Below are 17,061 nucleotides of genomic sequence, written 5' to 3' on the forward strand. Positions count from 1 at the left end.
TGCATCCTGGGCTGGTGGAAAGCTGTTGCCATCTAATAGCTGTTCAGTGACCTCTGTGAAATGAGTGGGTCGCAGTCCATTTCCTAGTGCATATATTAGCATACCAAAAAATGTCACCACAATTAACATTAGTTAGCACTATTGTTGGCACATCAAGGATTGATTGGGAATGGAGACTGAAATACAGACTTGAATACAGAAGTGACCTCTTCAGACTTAGATGAGGCATGTTGGCATGACAATGTAGAGAAGCTCTATATAGAGAATTTCTGTCTCCAGAGCTTCCAAACTGGCACCTGTCATGACACAAACTTCTCTACTACATGTAAGAGGATAATTGGTCTTCATGCCCGTCCTTATTCTTTCTGAGAGACAGTAATGGTGACAGTAAAGATAGTAACCCATGCAAAGTGAGATGGTCCTGAACTGCTCTTAATTAACTGCCTTTTTATAAGAAATAAACATTGTTAGCAAAATTATTGAATTACTTCAAAAGAAGCTCCATTAAAGTCATTAAAACATCTTCATACTGTGAAGGATATAGCATTTACTCTATGTAACAGTTTTGTAACTGAGCACAGTTAGTACATTATCCAAAAACCTTAATTTTATCATCTATATATGACATCACAGTTAGTGGTGATAACCATATCCTGAAATCTGAGACTAAAGGTTTCTGAATCTGACGCTATGGACAGTACTATAGTAATTACTGAGTTAACACAAAGCAGTTTCATGTTGGCTGGTAATTAATATAATGTGAAATGTCTTCTGCTGTCTCTTGTTACATGTCCTCCAACTAACATGACCATGTTTCAGACTTAAGTATGGGACATATAACCACATTTTCCCGCCCCCGCTTCTCTACCTCCTTGCTTTCAGAACAGGTTGTATTTACCTTTTGGCATCCGCATTATTGTGCATTTTGTTGTGATAGCTGGGCCTACAAATATACCCTAATTGTCAGCTCAACAATTAAAAGTGAGTGAAAGTTCATAAATTGTCACAATGTCCTGTTATATATAAAATTATTTTTAAAAGATGCAAGCAGACGACAAAAAGACTAAATTAATTGAAATAGAAAGTAGTTTACGGATACCATTTAAGTACGGTGTTAAGCTTATGACCACTCCAGCCCATGTCAACTAACTTCTTCACTTTCCCCCCAAAAGCACAGTTATTACCATCGTTGATACCACAAAAGACTGTAAAACAAGGGTTTTTCCCCTCCAAAATTCTCTCCAGCTAAAGCAAAAGGGAACAAAGGATGTTAAAAGGAATGCCTTATTTAATACTTCACATTTAAAATGCTTTCGCTGTTTTTTCTTTCTTTTCTTTCATCTTTTATAAAAGGTTAAAAGGATTTTTTTTAATGGGGTGTTAGCCATGGTACTAAAGCTGACATCTCTGTATTCCAAACCTTGTTAAAAACTGTTTAATATTGGATAGTGATTGGGTTATATTAATAACTTTTTGATTCTTTAGACTACTATTAATAAATCAGCTCTCATTTCCATTCTCTAGGCTGTTAAAATAGTCCCTGCTCCCTTTTTAAGATCTGTCTCTCTCAATGCTTATTCCTAGCCACAGTTCCAAGTCTTACCTTATTTATTATTACTGTCAGAATCCTCTGCTCTGCATTTTATGTTACTTTGGCTTTACTAATTACATCATCCTCTAGACTCACTCACTCTTGGTGTTTACCTTTTTCTATTTTCCTACAACACGATGTGTGTATGGCTTGAGAAAGTACTGGTTTCCCCTTCTGCTACAGTATGCTCGTGTTTCTTTTCAAGGAGTTAGTTTATGCAGTATGTGATTATTACCAAGTTAACAGAAAGCACTTTATTGTACTGGAAATGTGCTTGTGGTCCTCTCAGTCATGTATGACTTTTCTACTTTTCAATTCTTCTCATATTATCAATTGCTCTCAATTCAATTTCCCATCTATAATCCCTTTCCCATTTTACCATAGTCTTCTCCTTTGTGTCCTTAAAGAAGGCGTAGAATCCTCAACTTCCTCTCTCCCACTTCCTTGTCATACAAGCAATTCCTTGTTCAATTAAATTATATTGAATTTCTAGAGGTAGGTGAAGTGGTGGGCTCAGGAAGGGAGTCAGAAGTTGAAGTGGCATGTTCGTTGTGGAAACATGAATGGGAAGTAACCCTTTGGAATACCTAGATCTGCATAATTGCTATACAATATTTATGCAGATCTCTGCAGTCCAAGTTGTTGTCCATCAGAATTCAGGGATTTGCACGCAGGCCAGAAACTGAGAAATAACTCTGCTGTCATTATGCAAATCATACACCACCAAAAGTCAGGGAATTGCATAAGTGAGAAATAAACATCCAGTTATGGTTTTGCAGTTGTATAACATCCTTACTGTTTGCCATGGGTGAGTCTGTGCCAGTATAATTCCTGGTAAATAGACTCTTCACTTCTCAAAATAGCAAAATTTTTATGCATGCTGTGCTTGTATGTGTATATATAAATTACACTTTATAATAGCTATTAAACCTCTGATAACCAGCCAATCCGGTATAAACAGGACAATAGTGTCCACACTAATTGTTTCCATAGTGGATTCCTCCTATTGGGAAACTAATTGCTAATGTTATTTCAGTTGCACATTTATTAAGTTTACACTAAGAGTCAATTTTGAAAAACTTTTTATTATGTCACTAAAATATGGTGCTCCTGAATTATATCTGTTCATATTGTAGACTGTCTCATTTACAGTGTACCCGAGACTGCCACTCGTCTTTGATTTGCATGTTGAAGCTATTCATAATATGGTTTATGAAAATAGGGCCCTATATTTGGCACCACGGGCAGTGCATTTTGGGGGAGTGATTGTCGTTCTCTGGTGGCTAAAATCTGTTGCCATTTCCACCATAGTGTTTTTTCTAATTTCATAAGCAGTAATAACCGCACTTGTGATCTTATTGATTACAGTAAGTAGATGATTCTTTCATTTTCCTGTTGATGCATTGCTGCCTTCCCACAGCAATAATTTCAAAACTGTTTAGCTTCTAAGTGTTTTCTCCCCATTAGTGTTTGTAAACTATATTTTGGGCAAAGCCTGTTGGAAGCTCTCTACATTCAGATTTGGTGAGTCACACTTAGCTGAAATCCATACTACCAGACTAATACTAATTGAACTACTCCTTCTAGCTAAGTCTGCAATGGCCTGGACTTTGTGCTGTAAACAAGGCAGGGTACTATATAATTTTTATCTCAAATTGAACATTCTTGTTTTGTATCATGTGTAACAGTGACATTGCTGAATGAAATATAAAAAGTACATTTTGACTCCCAAATTCCCTGGTCTAATGACGTTTTAGCGCTTTTTAAAAATCAACTTGAATATAAATATTGAATAGAATTGTCCAAAGGAATTTTCATATAAATGTTTATATTTTATGACCAACTTTTATCACCACAATATATTTTAAAATGAGGAAATTGGTCTTATTTCTTTCATATGGGAAAAATGCATATGGTTTTCTATTTAAATCTATTGTGTGTTATGATTTTATTAATTTGGGATTTAAAAAAATAAACAGGCCCGTCAGGGTTGATTTTAATCATGTTTATATTATCAGAGCATTTCAGTGTTTGTTTTATCCATTTTCCGGCCTCAGTCAGCTGTCCCAACTAGATAAGCACTCGCCTGCTGCATTTTCTTTTATAGCTTAATTTTAATTGTTTATATTAGTAACCCATGAGTTCCTTAATATCATAATCCACTTTCTGTGATGTTTGCTTGAATAATTTTTTTGCATGGCAGCATCAAGTTCTGTTCAGATTATTTTAGACCAATTAGTTTGGGAATATTTTACATCTTGTAAAAGGACTCATTTATTTTTGGGTTATTTTAATATGATACTTGAAAAGCTCTTTACTCTAACACTAACTTGCACACATGAAGCTTATTTTGGTATTTTGTTGTCATTCAGTTTATTTTCCATAACACTAACTAATTAAACAACATTTTGAATAAAAATTTATATACAGTGTAGTTCCTCAGTTTCTCTGTGTCGTTTCATTTTTTTCTTTATGCATTTTGTTAGTCAGCATATCAGAAAACCTGAGCATTGTTGTCACTGAATATCTATCTTTAGGTCATTTTATAAAAGTCTTTCCTGAGAAATTTAGAGGGGTGTGTGTGTGTGTGTGTGTGTGTGTGTAAAATATAATATCAGTACTTTCATGTTTTTAATGGTATAAATATGACCTCCACCGTCCCATATAGTAAATGTGTAAATAAATAAGATAGTAACACTAGTAAGGCCAATGTAGCAACACTGCATAACCTGACGAGAGAGAGGGGGTGTCTTTCAATTAGGTTAGCTTAAGGCTACAAGATGGTGAGCTAACACCACTTCTGACATGTTAGCCTGCATCTTAACAGTGCTTTTCAAACATGCCAAGTTATCATGATTGGAAAAATGCACCCATTTTGCTTGTTGAGACATGCCCATTTATTGATGTTGCTTGTGTAAGGAATGTAATGTTGGACCATGGTCTGGATGAGACAATAGAGGAAATTAGAAATTAAGCAATTCTAGTGCAGTAGCCTGGTACTCTTAAATACTTAGAGGGAGGAAAATAAACAGTCTGAAATGAAAATGTGTATTAAAAATTAAGTATAAATTTCAATTGCATTCATAATTATGGCATTCTTGATAGTAATGGTATAATTGTCTATATCGTGTTCTATTATAACCCAGTTTCCACACATATACATAGCTCCATGATATTTTTTCCTTTGAAATAGTGATAAAGCATGGAATTGGGGGGGTGGGATAAATACAAGGAAAATCGCTCATGTTCTTGGTGTTTTGACTCACTAATAACTTACAGGGATGAACCAAAACATTCTCAACTTATTTTGTGGGTAAAGTACTTTTTGAGGAAGGTTGTTTCATATTTGAAAGGAATTAAGTGATAAACAATTGAAAATCAGTTGTGAGCATGCTTATTGTGTAGCTGTTACTATTTTTGAAGTCTAATGAAACCTGTTTTCCATTATGATCTCACAATATATATTGGTCTGCCTAGCCAGGGACTGTTGTTACTCTCATTCTGCTACTGGGACAATTTGCAGGAACGTGATTGTAAATGTCCCAAAAACTGAAGAGGGGAACAAGCAAAATCTCCAAAATGTCTAATTTAACGTTGGGGTAAAAGACAAACAAACGCAAAATTCAGTTATAGAAAATTAATATCTTGCTGGTTGAAGTTGAGCAGTTGTTTGTTTTTGCTACATTTGTAATTGGTTGTACATACTAACTTTTGCATTTTAAAAACAACCTTTTGCCATTAGGAAAAATACAACCCATTATATGCTTTGCTACCCAGCCTTGCAGAAAACTTTCTCCAGCAGCAAAGGTTTGAACTATGAGTGATTCATCAATATGAAAACTGGGACCCATAAATCACCACTGGTGCAGCATAACTGTATTGAAGCAATAGCAATGATGGATTCTGTAGTTTAGAAAAGACTCAGGTGGATTTTTATTGCCATGTTGTCAAACCTTGCTCATAGTATAGAGCAGAGGTGGGTAAACTATGGCCCACAGGCCACGTCCAACCCGCAGGACCATCCTGCCCAGCCCTTGAGCTCCCGGCCCCTCCCCCGCAGCCACACCGCCACAGGTGCAGCGCTCTGGACGGCGGGGCTGTGAGCTCCTGCCGAGCAGAGCGGCAGTGTGTCTAGCTCCGGTCTGGCGGTGCGGCTGCCAGACATGCTGCTCTGAGTGGCATAGTAAGGGGGCCAAGGCTGTGGGGTTGGATAAGGGATGGGGGATCCTAGGGGGCAGACAGGGAGCAGGGGTCGGTTGGATGGGGTGGAGGTTCTGTGCGGGGGCGGGGTCAGGGAATGGGGAACGGGGGGGTTGGATAGGTGTGGGGTCCTGGGGGGCCTGTCGGGGTGAGTGACTGAGAGCAAGGAGGTTGGATAGGGGGTGGGATTCCGGGGGTTGGTTGGGGCAGGGGTACTGGGAGGGGTTGGTTAGGGGACAAGGAGCAGGGGGGGTTGGAGGTTCTGAGTGGGGCAGTCGGGGCGGGAAGTGGGAGGGGGCTGTTTGAGGAGGCATAGCCTTCCCTACCCAGCCCTTCATACAGTTTTGCAACCCCAATGTGGCCCTGAGGCCAAAAAGTTTGCCCACCCCTGGTATAGAGGCAGCCTAAATATTCACAGTAAACATAACCAACTGTCTTTCATTTTTTACCTGAATCCTACAATATCATTTATACTTTGGTATTTTGGCTGGTTTTTGTTCTAAATTCATTCAAAGAGATGAAGAAATGGTACATGTAGTTTGAAGATGACCCCCTTCCCATCAACCAAAAAATCTGCTATCAAGGGAATGATGCAGCTCTCCTCCAGTAGGAGGATGACCTTGAATGAGGCCGCCACCTCAGATGAGTAATAACAGGAGGGGTGGAAATTTCCCCTCAGACCAGCTCTCTTCCCTCCCCCCCCGCCCGCCAGCTCTTACCTTAAAGAATTGGTCGAGCCAGTATGCAGCCAGGCCCAGTGCTAGTCCATCTTCCCTCCAAATGTTGCACCAGGAAATTCCAGTTCCAGGCCTAAACAGCCCCCAACTATGCAGTTACAGATCATGAATCTTATTAGGAGCACTCCCCATTCTGTACTTTGCATGAATATGCTCCACCCTGCCACAATACCAAACAGAAGTGGCAGAGCAATTGTCTGCCATATACCTAGAGTTTTTTGGCTTCTGTTACAGATTGACTTTTCTTTCCATGGATGGGAAATTTGTGATCCATGGCCGCCTGCATTGTAAATATTTTGGAAGGGCACAGATATGTTCTGTTGGGCTGAGTTCTCAGTATAGTTTTGAAATACAATGCTCCAAACTATTCTATGATGCATTAAAATTTCAGAAAGCAAATTTAAATGCATTTAGCCGTTTCAGTTTATATCATATTCTGTGTGTGTGACTTCATTTTGCAATATGCAGATATGCAATATGCAGATATCATAACAGTTTTATAATTTTTGGGATTTATTCATAAAAAAATTCAAGTTGTATATTGTAGCCATTCAAATCAATATGAACAGGTTTGGATGACCTACTAATTATTGAATTTATATCACTTTTGTAGAATGGCTAATTGTTTAAATCCCTTGATGTTTAAATATAGTTTTTCAAAACTATAAATGTTTTTTTCCTGCACAATTACTCCCTTTAATTAGAATTACTATAGCATATGTGCATCACCACTTCCAACACCTATGAAGGATTTGTGTGGCATCATAATTTTAAAATATTCTTTGCTATCTGGAATAATGTTGCAGGGCATATGTGCTTAGAATTTTATCTTGGCTATGTCTTCTTAAAGGTATTTTTTTAGGGTTGTTTGAAATGTCTGAACTACATTCTAAAAAAAAAATGCGGGGAGAGTGCAAAGGGAAAAACATAAAAATCTACATTTTCCTTATTTCTGAATCTAAATTTAATTTCTGTTCTATGACAAAAGTACCAACAATTCTCTTCTGTGTTTACATGCAGCCAGGAGCTATGGGCGGAGAAGAGGTAAATAAAATAAAATAAAATAAAATGTGCTAAAGGTTTTGCTTGCCAACTTAAGGATGTGGGAGAAACAGATATTTAGTGCTGTTCAGGTTATGACAATATAATAATTTTTCAATCTCTTTGGTTTATCAGTTGCCATAAATATCTCAATTGATTTTCTTTTACTTTGTTTTCAAAATAAAGCTCTTAATTCTCATAATTTAAAACAGTAAATGATGATTTCTAACCAGTAGCTTCCAGTTTGTTGCTTACAAATGATTATCTTGTGTTATTTACGTGTTCTGTGATTGATGTGCTGCTTTTAATATTGTTTAGTGGTCCAAAGGGGAAATAAGTTCAAATTCTCATTGTGTTTTTTGAAAATGTAATGTTAACTGGTTCATTGATAAGCTTCACAAGGAACACTTTTCTGCATTAGTGAGATTTGTTTTCTTTCAGTAAATAAATAAATTTGATTGTCTCAATCAAGATACTGTCAATGCCCACACTGGTCATCTTTCTTAGTATTACATATCTGTAATTAAACAAATGAAGGAAAACTTGATTAAATTTAAACACTTGTATTACATCTCAACATTCAGGAAACTTTTTTCTACTTTGAAACTGAAAATAATTTGCAAAGATAGTACATCATCTGTCATAAAGTGCTGCTACATATTTATTCTTTGTGGACAATATCAAGCTTGTTAACCACCCAACCCTGCCCCCCTTCCCCACCGTACCTTTAATTTACCCTGTATGTAGATACACAGTGCTGTTGTGCCATAAGATGTATTACATTGTAACTATCTTGTGCCTCCTAATGCTGTGTGTCTAGTATAAAGCTTTTAAAAAAAATCAACTAAACAGAAGCTCTTAAGTTTATATGAGCTTATTGATTGATCCTAGGATGGTTTCAAAATTTTTTGTGTCTTGAATTGCTAATTCAAACCCTACACATGCGGTATAAGAGAACACCGGACACGTGAGTCAGATGACAGTGGTACACATAGTAATTTGAGTGAGAGCTGACAAATTCAGTGTTTGTAGATTCTTGAAATAAGAACACTGCTATAGGACAATGACTTTCAACTTTAAGTGAATTTAAAAGTCATGAAAATGAGCAATTAATATCAATGGTATCAATAATGAAATTAAACTGCTGGTAAGGAACTGTAATTCTGAGGCTTGAAGTACTGATTTATTCCAGTTCCAGGGTTTGAACCACCTTTTTACTTAGCTAAACTTTCAGAAATTTGAATGACCTTTAAAAACCATTTTTTCTCTTTATTTAGAAAATCTTTTAAGGGAAAATATAGATTTAAAAAAACTACAACAGCAGTTAAAATCTTTTTTTTAAAATGGCTTATCGAATAGAAGATACAATGCTGCGGATTGTAGATTTTTGGCACCTATAACTTGCAAATACTTTTTATTTTATCTTTATTTTTGATTACATGACACTGAAATAATTTAAAAATGCATTTTAGTACGGTTTACGCAGTGAAATATATCACGGACTATATCATGGTGGAGTATTTTATTTTATTGGGTGCAATCCAGAGTTTTGCATTATATTGTGAAAAAAACTGAAGACTTAGGTGGACAGATCAGTATGTTGGTAGAGGCTAGACCGGTATATAGATTGCATGAGCTTGTGATTTGAAATTATGTAGGGAGACAATCTTGGCCATAGAATATGATTACATTTAAAGCTGGAATTTTTAGTAGGTTTTAATAACTAAGTATCCATCTTGCATTTTTAATTTAATATCTTTGTCCTCCAGGGGAAAAAATCTCTAGTTAGGTGGGCAATATGTCAACATGATAAACCCTTCGGTGCATTCATTCACTGCCACAGTACTCCTAGTCTGTTATACAACCATTGTAATTAACATAGGCATAAAACAAGTGTATGGAACAGTGGGCCCCATCTATGCATGTCAGCACTGGGAATGCAGAAGAAAGTTAATCTTTTAAAATTGAGGAGAACCCTCCCAAAATTATAGCAATTAAAACTTAACCCCCCAAAAAGTCACTTTGATACCATTAACCACTCTTGTATTTCCAGGCAGAAATTTCAATTTACATGTCTTATTAGGTGAGTGAAAATCTTAGAATGTGGCACTAACTATGGTGACTGTGTGACAGGGTATACAATTAAAGCACTATAAAACTTACAGTAAAGGCAAAACAAACAAACAAACAAAACAAAAAAAACCAGCCAAGTTCTAACAGTTGTGACTCCCAATATCCTTTCTTCACCTAAAAGATCTTTCTTCATCCCATCTCAGTTTCTTCCCATGTGAAATACTCATATATATTGTAATTGGTGGAGTAAAGAAGTGTTTATTTTTGTTAATGAATCTTGCTCTTTAGATTTCTCCTGAAATTTGCATCCATTTTTTTCTGTCTTAGTCAACTGCCATATAAAACTATAAATCACCACATTATATTAGATGTTTATGCTTTTTCAGAACTATGAATTTATATATATATAGGAAATTGCTTTAAGCATTGAGCTGTCTTATATTTATAAAACTTTTCTGCAGAGGCTATTTTATTTATATATAAAAATATATAGATAAAAGCTTTTAATGAACCCTCTCAAAATTATAGCAATTAAAACTTTCTTAAGTTTCTGATCTATTATTAGAGAGACAAAGTGGGTAAGTTAATATCTTTTATTGGACCAACTTCTGCTGGTGAAAGAGACAAGCTTTTGAGCTATACAGCGTTCTTCATGTCTGGGAAAGATACTCAGTGTCACAGCTAAATACAGTAGAATCTCAGAGTTGCAAACACCAGAGTTATGAACTGACTGGTCAACCACACACCTCATTTAGAACTGGAAGTATGCAATCAGGCAGCTGCAGAGGTGCACAAAAAACCAAAAGCAAATACAGTACTGTGTTAAACATAAACTACTAAAAACGAAGGAGAAAGTTTAAAAAAAAGATTTGGTAAGGTAAGGAAACAATTTCTGTACTTGTTTTATTTAAATTAAGATGGTTAAAAGCAGCATTTTTCTTCTGTATAGTAACTTCAAAGCTGTATTAAGTCAATGTTCAGTTGAAAACTTTTGAAAGAGCAATCATAATGTTTTGTTCAGAGTTACGAACAATCTCGCTTCCCGAGGTGTTCATAACTTTGAGGTTCTACTGTACAAGGTTGAACCGCTTGTTTAGTATAAGGAATTCACCTTGAATGATTTCTTACAATATGTTAAGCAAGCAGTTAATACCTATGCAGTCTCGGAGAAAGGAGAGTTAAGTGGGTTATAAAGTGTTGTAATGAGCCATAAATCCAGTATTGTTGTTAAGGCTCATCTTTCGAAGGGGTTATGCCGGTTTCTTTTGAGGACGAGGACAGATATGTCAGATATAGGGTGATCATTTGTGAAAAGTGTTTGCCTATGGGTGATAGTGTTTTTGTCTTAATTTTCTGTTTGAGTTAATTCGAGAGCATTGTGATTGTCTCGTTTCACCCACATAGTTACTGGGGCATTTAGTGCACTGGATGAGGTATTCCACATTTTGTGACAGACATGTGAGGTGTAAACTGCCCGCTTCACATGTAAGAGACCATTCAAACATATTAATTTCTTACGCTAAGCAATCTGATCCACCTTGTACTTAGCTGTGACAGATTACCTTTCCCAGACCTGAACAAGAGCTCTGTGTAAGCTCAAAAGCTTCTCTCTCTCACCAACTGAAACTTGGCCAATAAAAGATACTACTTTGCCAACCTTGTGTGTCTCATATCCTGGGACCAACACAGCTACAACAACACAGCAAACAGTGGAAGATATCCTTTATTTTTGGTTAACATTTTATGTTTTGGCAGCTCCTAGGGGCCAGTGAAGTCAGGACCTTGTGCTAGGTGGGCTATATCAATATATAGTAAATTACAATTTCTTAAGTTTCTGAAAGATGATGGTAATTCCTTCTGCCACCGTGACTATTTAGGTTTTTTAGTAACCTCTAATGACAGACTTTGTCAAAGGTCTTTTGGAAATCCAAATAAATTAGGTCAACTGTTTCTCCTTCATGCACTATTTTATAAGACTGCTCAAAGAACGCCAATGAATTAGTGAAATATGATTTTTCTTTGCAGAGGACATGCTGGTTAGACCGTGTCATGTCATGATCTTCAGGGTGTCTTTTAATTCTATTTTTAATTATTGTTGCCACCAACTTACTAGGTATAAAAGCAAGATTTATTGGTCTGTAATTTTCTGGATCATCCCTAGTGCCTTCTTAAAATATAGGTACAACGTTTGCTAATCTTCCATCATCTGTCATAGTAGCTGATGCTCTGTTTTTGCTAATAAGTTAGTCACTTTATTCTTGATTTCCTTCAAAACTCTTGGATGTATCATCTGGATCAGGTGACTTATTGCTTTTTAGTTTAACTAGTTCCAGAACCTCCTCTTCTGACACCTCAGTCTCTGTTACTGCCTCATTATTGTTGTTGTCTTCGTCAAACAATTTTGAGGAGATGCCTACCACAACCTACTATTTTTTGACAATTGCAAGGAATTTATTTATTTTTCCAGCATTATCCTTCTCTTCCTCAATTGCTCCCTTTATCTATCCCATGGTGGTCCAGCATCCACTTGTTTGCCAGGATTTCTACTTCTGATATACTTTCTTGTTTTTATATCTTTGCTCTTGCAATTGCATCTTAAGCCTCCGAATTTCCTATACACATCACACGCATGCAACTAAATCCTGTGTGTTACTTCGGGCTAAGTCAAGAATAACCTCTCCTGTTGTGTTCTCTAAATCTATCAATTCCATGAAACAGTTGTTCAAGTTTTGAAAAATTGCTTCTCTAAACCTTGTCTCGCTGTGACATTTAACTATTACTATTAGATTTGACTATATATGGGTAAAGTCCCCATTATAGTTTTATTAGACTTTGCCTTTTTGATCTCTATCAACATTATGCCCTCAATATCTTTTTTCCTCCTCTGGAAGCTGTTAATATAACCCTACTAGGATATTTGTATTCTTATAACTTGGGATTTTTATCACCAGTTAGAATATTTATCTTATTAGAGTATGTGCAATCTTTTAGGTTCAGCACTACTACTCATTTACCTTCTTGACCTAATCTGTCCTTCCTGTATAGTTTGTAGCCAGGTATTGCAGTATCCCATTGACATTTGCCATTTCACCATGTTTCAGTGATGCCTGTTACGTCAAGGTCTTTTTCATTGCCTGACATTCTAGTTCATCTGTTTTTGCCTTTTAAGCATCTCATTTGTATGTAAACATCTATAGTTTTTATTTTTGATCAAGTGCCTATTTTTTCATTTTTTTAGAATGAAACCTTGTTAATTTAACAGAAATTACCTTTGATCTTAACCTGTCCCTGCCCAATTCAGTTGTAATTTCTAGCCTATCCTTTACTGCTAGATACAAGGGATACCTTTTGTGCTATTGACATCCTTTACCTGATTTGAGTGCTCCTCAGCACCTATTGGCTTTCTGTTAAGCTCCCTAAGTTCCTATTTTCCCCCATTCTAGACCTCCCTACTTCATTAATAACAATATGTACCATAACCACCAACTCCTACCTAGCGCTATCTGGAAGTCTGTTTAGATGTCTCATGAGATACAGCATCTTTGCACCCAATAAAGAAGTTAATGAGTGTTTCTTCTGGTCACTGCATACCCAGCTATCTATATTTATAATAATCAAATCCTCTACAATATGTGTTCATCTTCCAATTACAAATCCATCCCCCTAGAGCAACTGCCTCTCTATATGAGGGAAAATTCAGCCGCATCAGAGTTTGAACATGAGTCCCATCTAAATGAGGGAGTCCTTCCATTCCATCTAAGTCTCTCCCAATCATGAGACTGGCTTCTTCAGCTGTTCAGGGAAATTGGTTCAGAAGTGGGCAAGCTCTATGATGTTCCTTATATGCAGACCCTGCATCCCTCTGCTCCTCCACTTCTGCAACTCTGGACTGCAGATATGCTGTACTTTGGCTATGAGAGTCATGAGCTGCTTACATTAGGTGGGCACAAGCCAAGAAGTCATTTGGCACTCATTCTTTGCGGTAAACTGGGTAGTACCCACCCTGAATATTCTGCTGCTGGTCTACTACTCTCATGGTCAAACTGGGTGTTAACAGTGGGTACTAGCTTGAGCTAGATGTAATTTTTCTTCATGTAGAGAATAAGATTTTTTGTTTGGTTGTTTTTTATTGATTTATCTAATTATTTGATAAAGGACTTTTAAAATATTTTAGCCTGCTAATCAATTAAGCTTCTTGCTAAACCACCCTACCCAACTTCCACTCAGTTCAAACTCCCCTGTGCTCACTTTGACATTTGACTCTCTGTTCTGGGTCTTCCCTCACTTGAATTTCCTGAGGGACAAGGTGATAGCCACAGCTTTTTGGCACACTTAAACTTAGCTGGGGAAAAACACTAGAAAATACGTTGTAGGGAATAATCCGGCAGTGGAGTAGCCTAATGATCTTGTGTATCTCTTGTAGCATTAATTTCTAAGAATCAGTGAAAATATTTTTTGTTGAAAACTTCACAGTAAAGAGTTTTGAGAGGGTCTGTTTTAAATTTAAATCTCACTCACAAGGCTCTCTGAGTAACAGTGCTAGACAGTGAAAGCAGATCATTTTCCTTGCTTTCATTTGTTAGCCAGCTGTAGTTAATAGTTTCCATATATATAGCTGAAACATTTATCTCAAGTTAGAAGAAATACCTATTTCATACTTAAAGGTTATCCAACTGTAGCTTTGGGAAAACGTAAACGACACCTATAATAAAACACTTGCTTGAATGCTGGCTATTGGCAACAGTGGAATGTCTTTAATAGATGCGTCTGTGTTTTAAGATAGTGAGCTAGTTATAGTTGAGAATTTTTGTTGCATATTTATTTTTGTAATTTGACTAAATAAGGAAAGAAAGGGAGAGTGGGATTAAAAACATAACTGCTTTAACAGTGTGCTTATAATTACACTGAAAAAGATGTTTTACCTACTTACGTAAAAACCGACCTATCACTTCATTTTATTACAAAACAAAGGCAACTGTAATCTTGCACACATTCAATAGCTGATTTTATAATCTAGATAGTGATGGGCACTAGCATATGAGAGTGCTGTGCTCTTGCAGCTTATCCTGTAAACATGACCACACATATTGTTTCCTACCACCAACAGTCCTACTGAAGACAGTAGTACTGATGGTGGTGGTAGACACAATGTATGGTACCATTTGCAATATCTAGTCTTTAGAGTAAACTGTTAATTCTGTTGAAGTAAAACATAACTTTAAAAAAAGGCATATTTAAGTAGGCCTGGGTTCTTAAAGGAACATTTATTTCTCCAGAAAATTTTAATTCTAGAAACTCCCAAATCTGTTACAGGTCGGTCTTCACTCTTTCCTTTTGAAGATGGCTTCCTAGACGACAGTCATGGTGATCAGTCTTTATCATCGGGTCTCAGCTCTCCAACTCGCTGTCAGAATGGTGAAAGAGTGGAACGCTATTCTAGAAAGGTGTTTGTTGGAGGTCTGCCTCCTGACATTGATGAAGGTACTGTGAATCCGTGATGTGTACAATTGGTGGGGGTGGGAGTTGGTTTTCTTTTATAAAAATCCTGACTTTTCCTGGCTATGTGGCTGGTAGTGTGTTGTGATATTACAAAGGCAACTTGAGTTTGGGAATCTGCTTGGAATTTTTGCAGATTGCTATAGGTTGGAAGAGGCTGTCAGTCTCTGTGGAGGAGTGATGGATTGATATGCCCTAGTAAGCACGTAACCTCCACAGGAATGGTGTGTGTCTATGTATATAAAGTGAAGAAATTGATGGAAATACAGGGTTAAATGACTGGTGAAAGCCCTCAAAAGTCCTGGACTACTTCATCTCTTAATCACGGTGGGAAAGGGAAAAAAAAGAGAGAAAAATGGCAGCCTATACTTGTTAAATATGTCCATCATTGTAATAAAAATAGGTTTTAGTTAATAAAATGAGACTCCATTTACTTGGGTATTTCTAACAGATGTTTACAGTGAATCAGTTTATAAATGTGACCTATTTAGTGTGGTTGCAAAAAGATATTTAGGTTATTGTCTACAATCATATTTGTTTGCATTGAGGATCTGTTTTATTAATAAAACACATATTTTCACCACAGTCCATTGTGGATATTCTTCAATTCCTGCCTACCATACCAAGAATCCACTATTAACTAAGCATGTACAGGAATTTAAGGATGCATCACAAGGGAAAGAAAGGCTTTTTTTGAAGCTGACTTTGTAGTAAGCTTTTTGCCAAACCATGTAATATCATATTAAAGAAATAATATTAAACATCAAACATTGTGAAAACACTGCCCTATATTCCCATGGGACTTATTTTGACCAAAAGGTTTGAGTCTTGAGTTTCTGTTTAAGCAACTCCAACAGGAACAGAAGCCAGATCTCCAACCTTTGCTGTGAGTTACAGTTCATAAAGCTCTATTGGAATGCATAGTACAGGGAATTTTTAAAAATAATGAAATCTTGGTTTAGACTTGGGCTTTTCCTTTCTTCCAGATCCATTTGTTTAAGACTAATATTCCTTCTATAAAAAGAGTTGCAAAAACATTTCAGAAAAGTTACAGTTCCTTGCAAAACAAACAGCCTGTAAATGTGGAATAACTTTTTTTTTTTTTTCTTTGGTTGGTTTGATTTTTTGGGGTATGTATGTCTGTATTTAAAACTGTGATTAAATAATGTTTGTTTGGTAAGCTAATTACTTTTAACCACAAATATCTAGAGGTAGGCCTCAACCAGAATTCAGAGTTCAGCTCAGTGTTTGCAATACACACCCTTTCTAATAGATCAAATGCAGTTTCTGATTCCCATACTTTGAGAAATCTCAGATCCAGATTTTGAATCTCCGAAGTCTGAGAGTTAAGATGGTTCAGATTCATCTTGTTTTGGTTGTTTTAAAAAAATAATGTGGCAAATCTGTATTAAGGCTTCTGGTTTTCATCATTACTACTACTAATACAGAAAATTCTGTCTTGTAACAGTGCTGCACATCTGCTTTTAGTCTGTGAAGCTGCATAGTGAAAGACAAAACTAGTGGTATTTAAGCAACAAAGTATTGTAGAGGTAAAAAAGCATATTTATTTCAAGAAGGTTCACGTATTCATCATTTCAGTTTTTCCTGTTTTTTCAATAGCTTCAGAAAATTCAGTCTCTAACATTTTCTTAAACAAGAATGTTTTTTTTTGCCACTTTTAATCTTCAGATTTTCTTTAAGATTCCTTATTTGTTTTTGTAGATGAAATCACTGCCAGCTTTCGTAGGTTTGGACCTCTTGTGGTGGACTGGCCTCACAAAGCTGAAAGCAAGTCATATTTTCCACCTAAAGGTAATTAGCTTAAAATAAGTCTACACAGGCTGTTCTGGAACGAGGAAATGCCTGCTGCTGCTTTAAAAACATTAAATCCATTAAAACCACCAGCTTTGACTCTTTAAGATG

General features: G+C 36.4%; 1 protein-coding gene across 9 annotated transcripts in view; it reads left to right on the forward strand.

Annotated features, from left to right (window-relative positions):
- The window catches only part of CPEB3 (cytoplasmic polyadenylation element binding protein 3), a 183,171-nt gene that overhangs the window by 110,663 nt on the left and 55,447 nt on the right, over positions 1–17,061 (forward strand). For 5 of the 9 annotated variants that reach the window (XM_034776644.1, XM_034776643.1, XM_034776642.1 and 2 more), the window contains exons 5-7: positions 7,549–7,572; positions 14,956–15,123; positions 16,861–16,950. The exons of 2 other annotated variants lie outside the window; for them this stretch is intronic. In XM_034776644.1, the coding sequence (XP_034632535.1) occupies positions 7,549–7,572; positions 14,956–15,123; positions 16,861–16,950 (282 nt within the window). The remainder of the gene's footprint in view (positions 1–7,548; positions 7,573–14,955; positions 15,124–16,860; positions 16,951–17,061) is intronic. 2 more of the 9 variants (XM_034776645.1, XM_034776647.1) reach the window with 1 other exon arrangement.

This window comes from Trachemys scripta, chromosome 7, assembly GCF_013100865.1.
Source record: "Trachemys scripta elegans isolate TJP31775 chromosome 7, CAS_Tse_1.0, whole genome shotgun sequence".
Taxonomy (NCBI): domain Eukaryota; kingdom Metazoa; phylum Chordata; order Testudines; family Emydidae; genus Trachemys; species Trachemys scripta.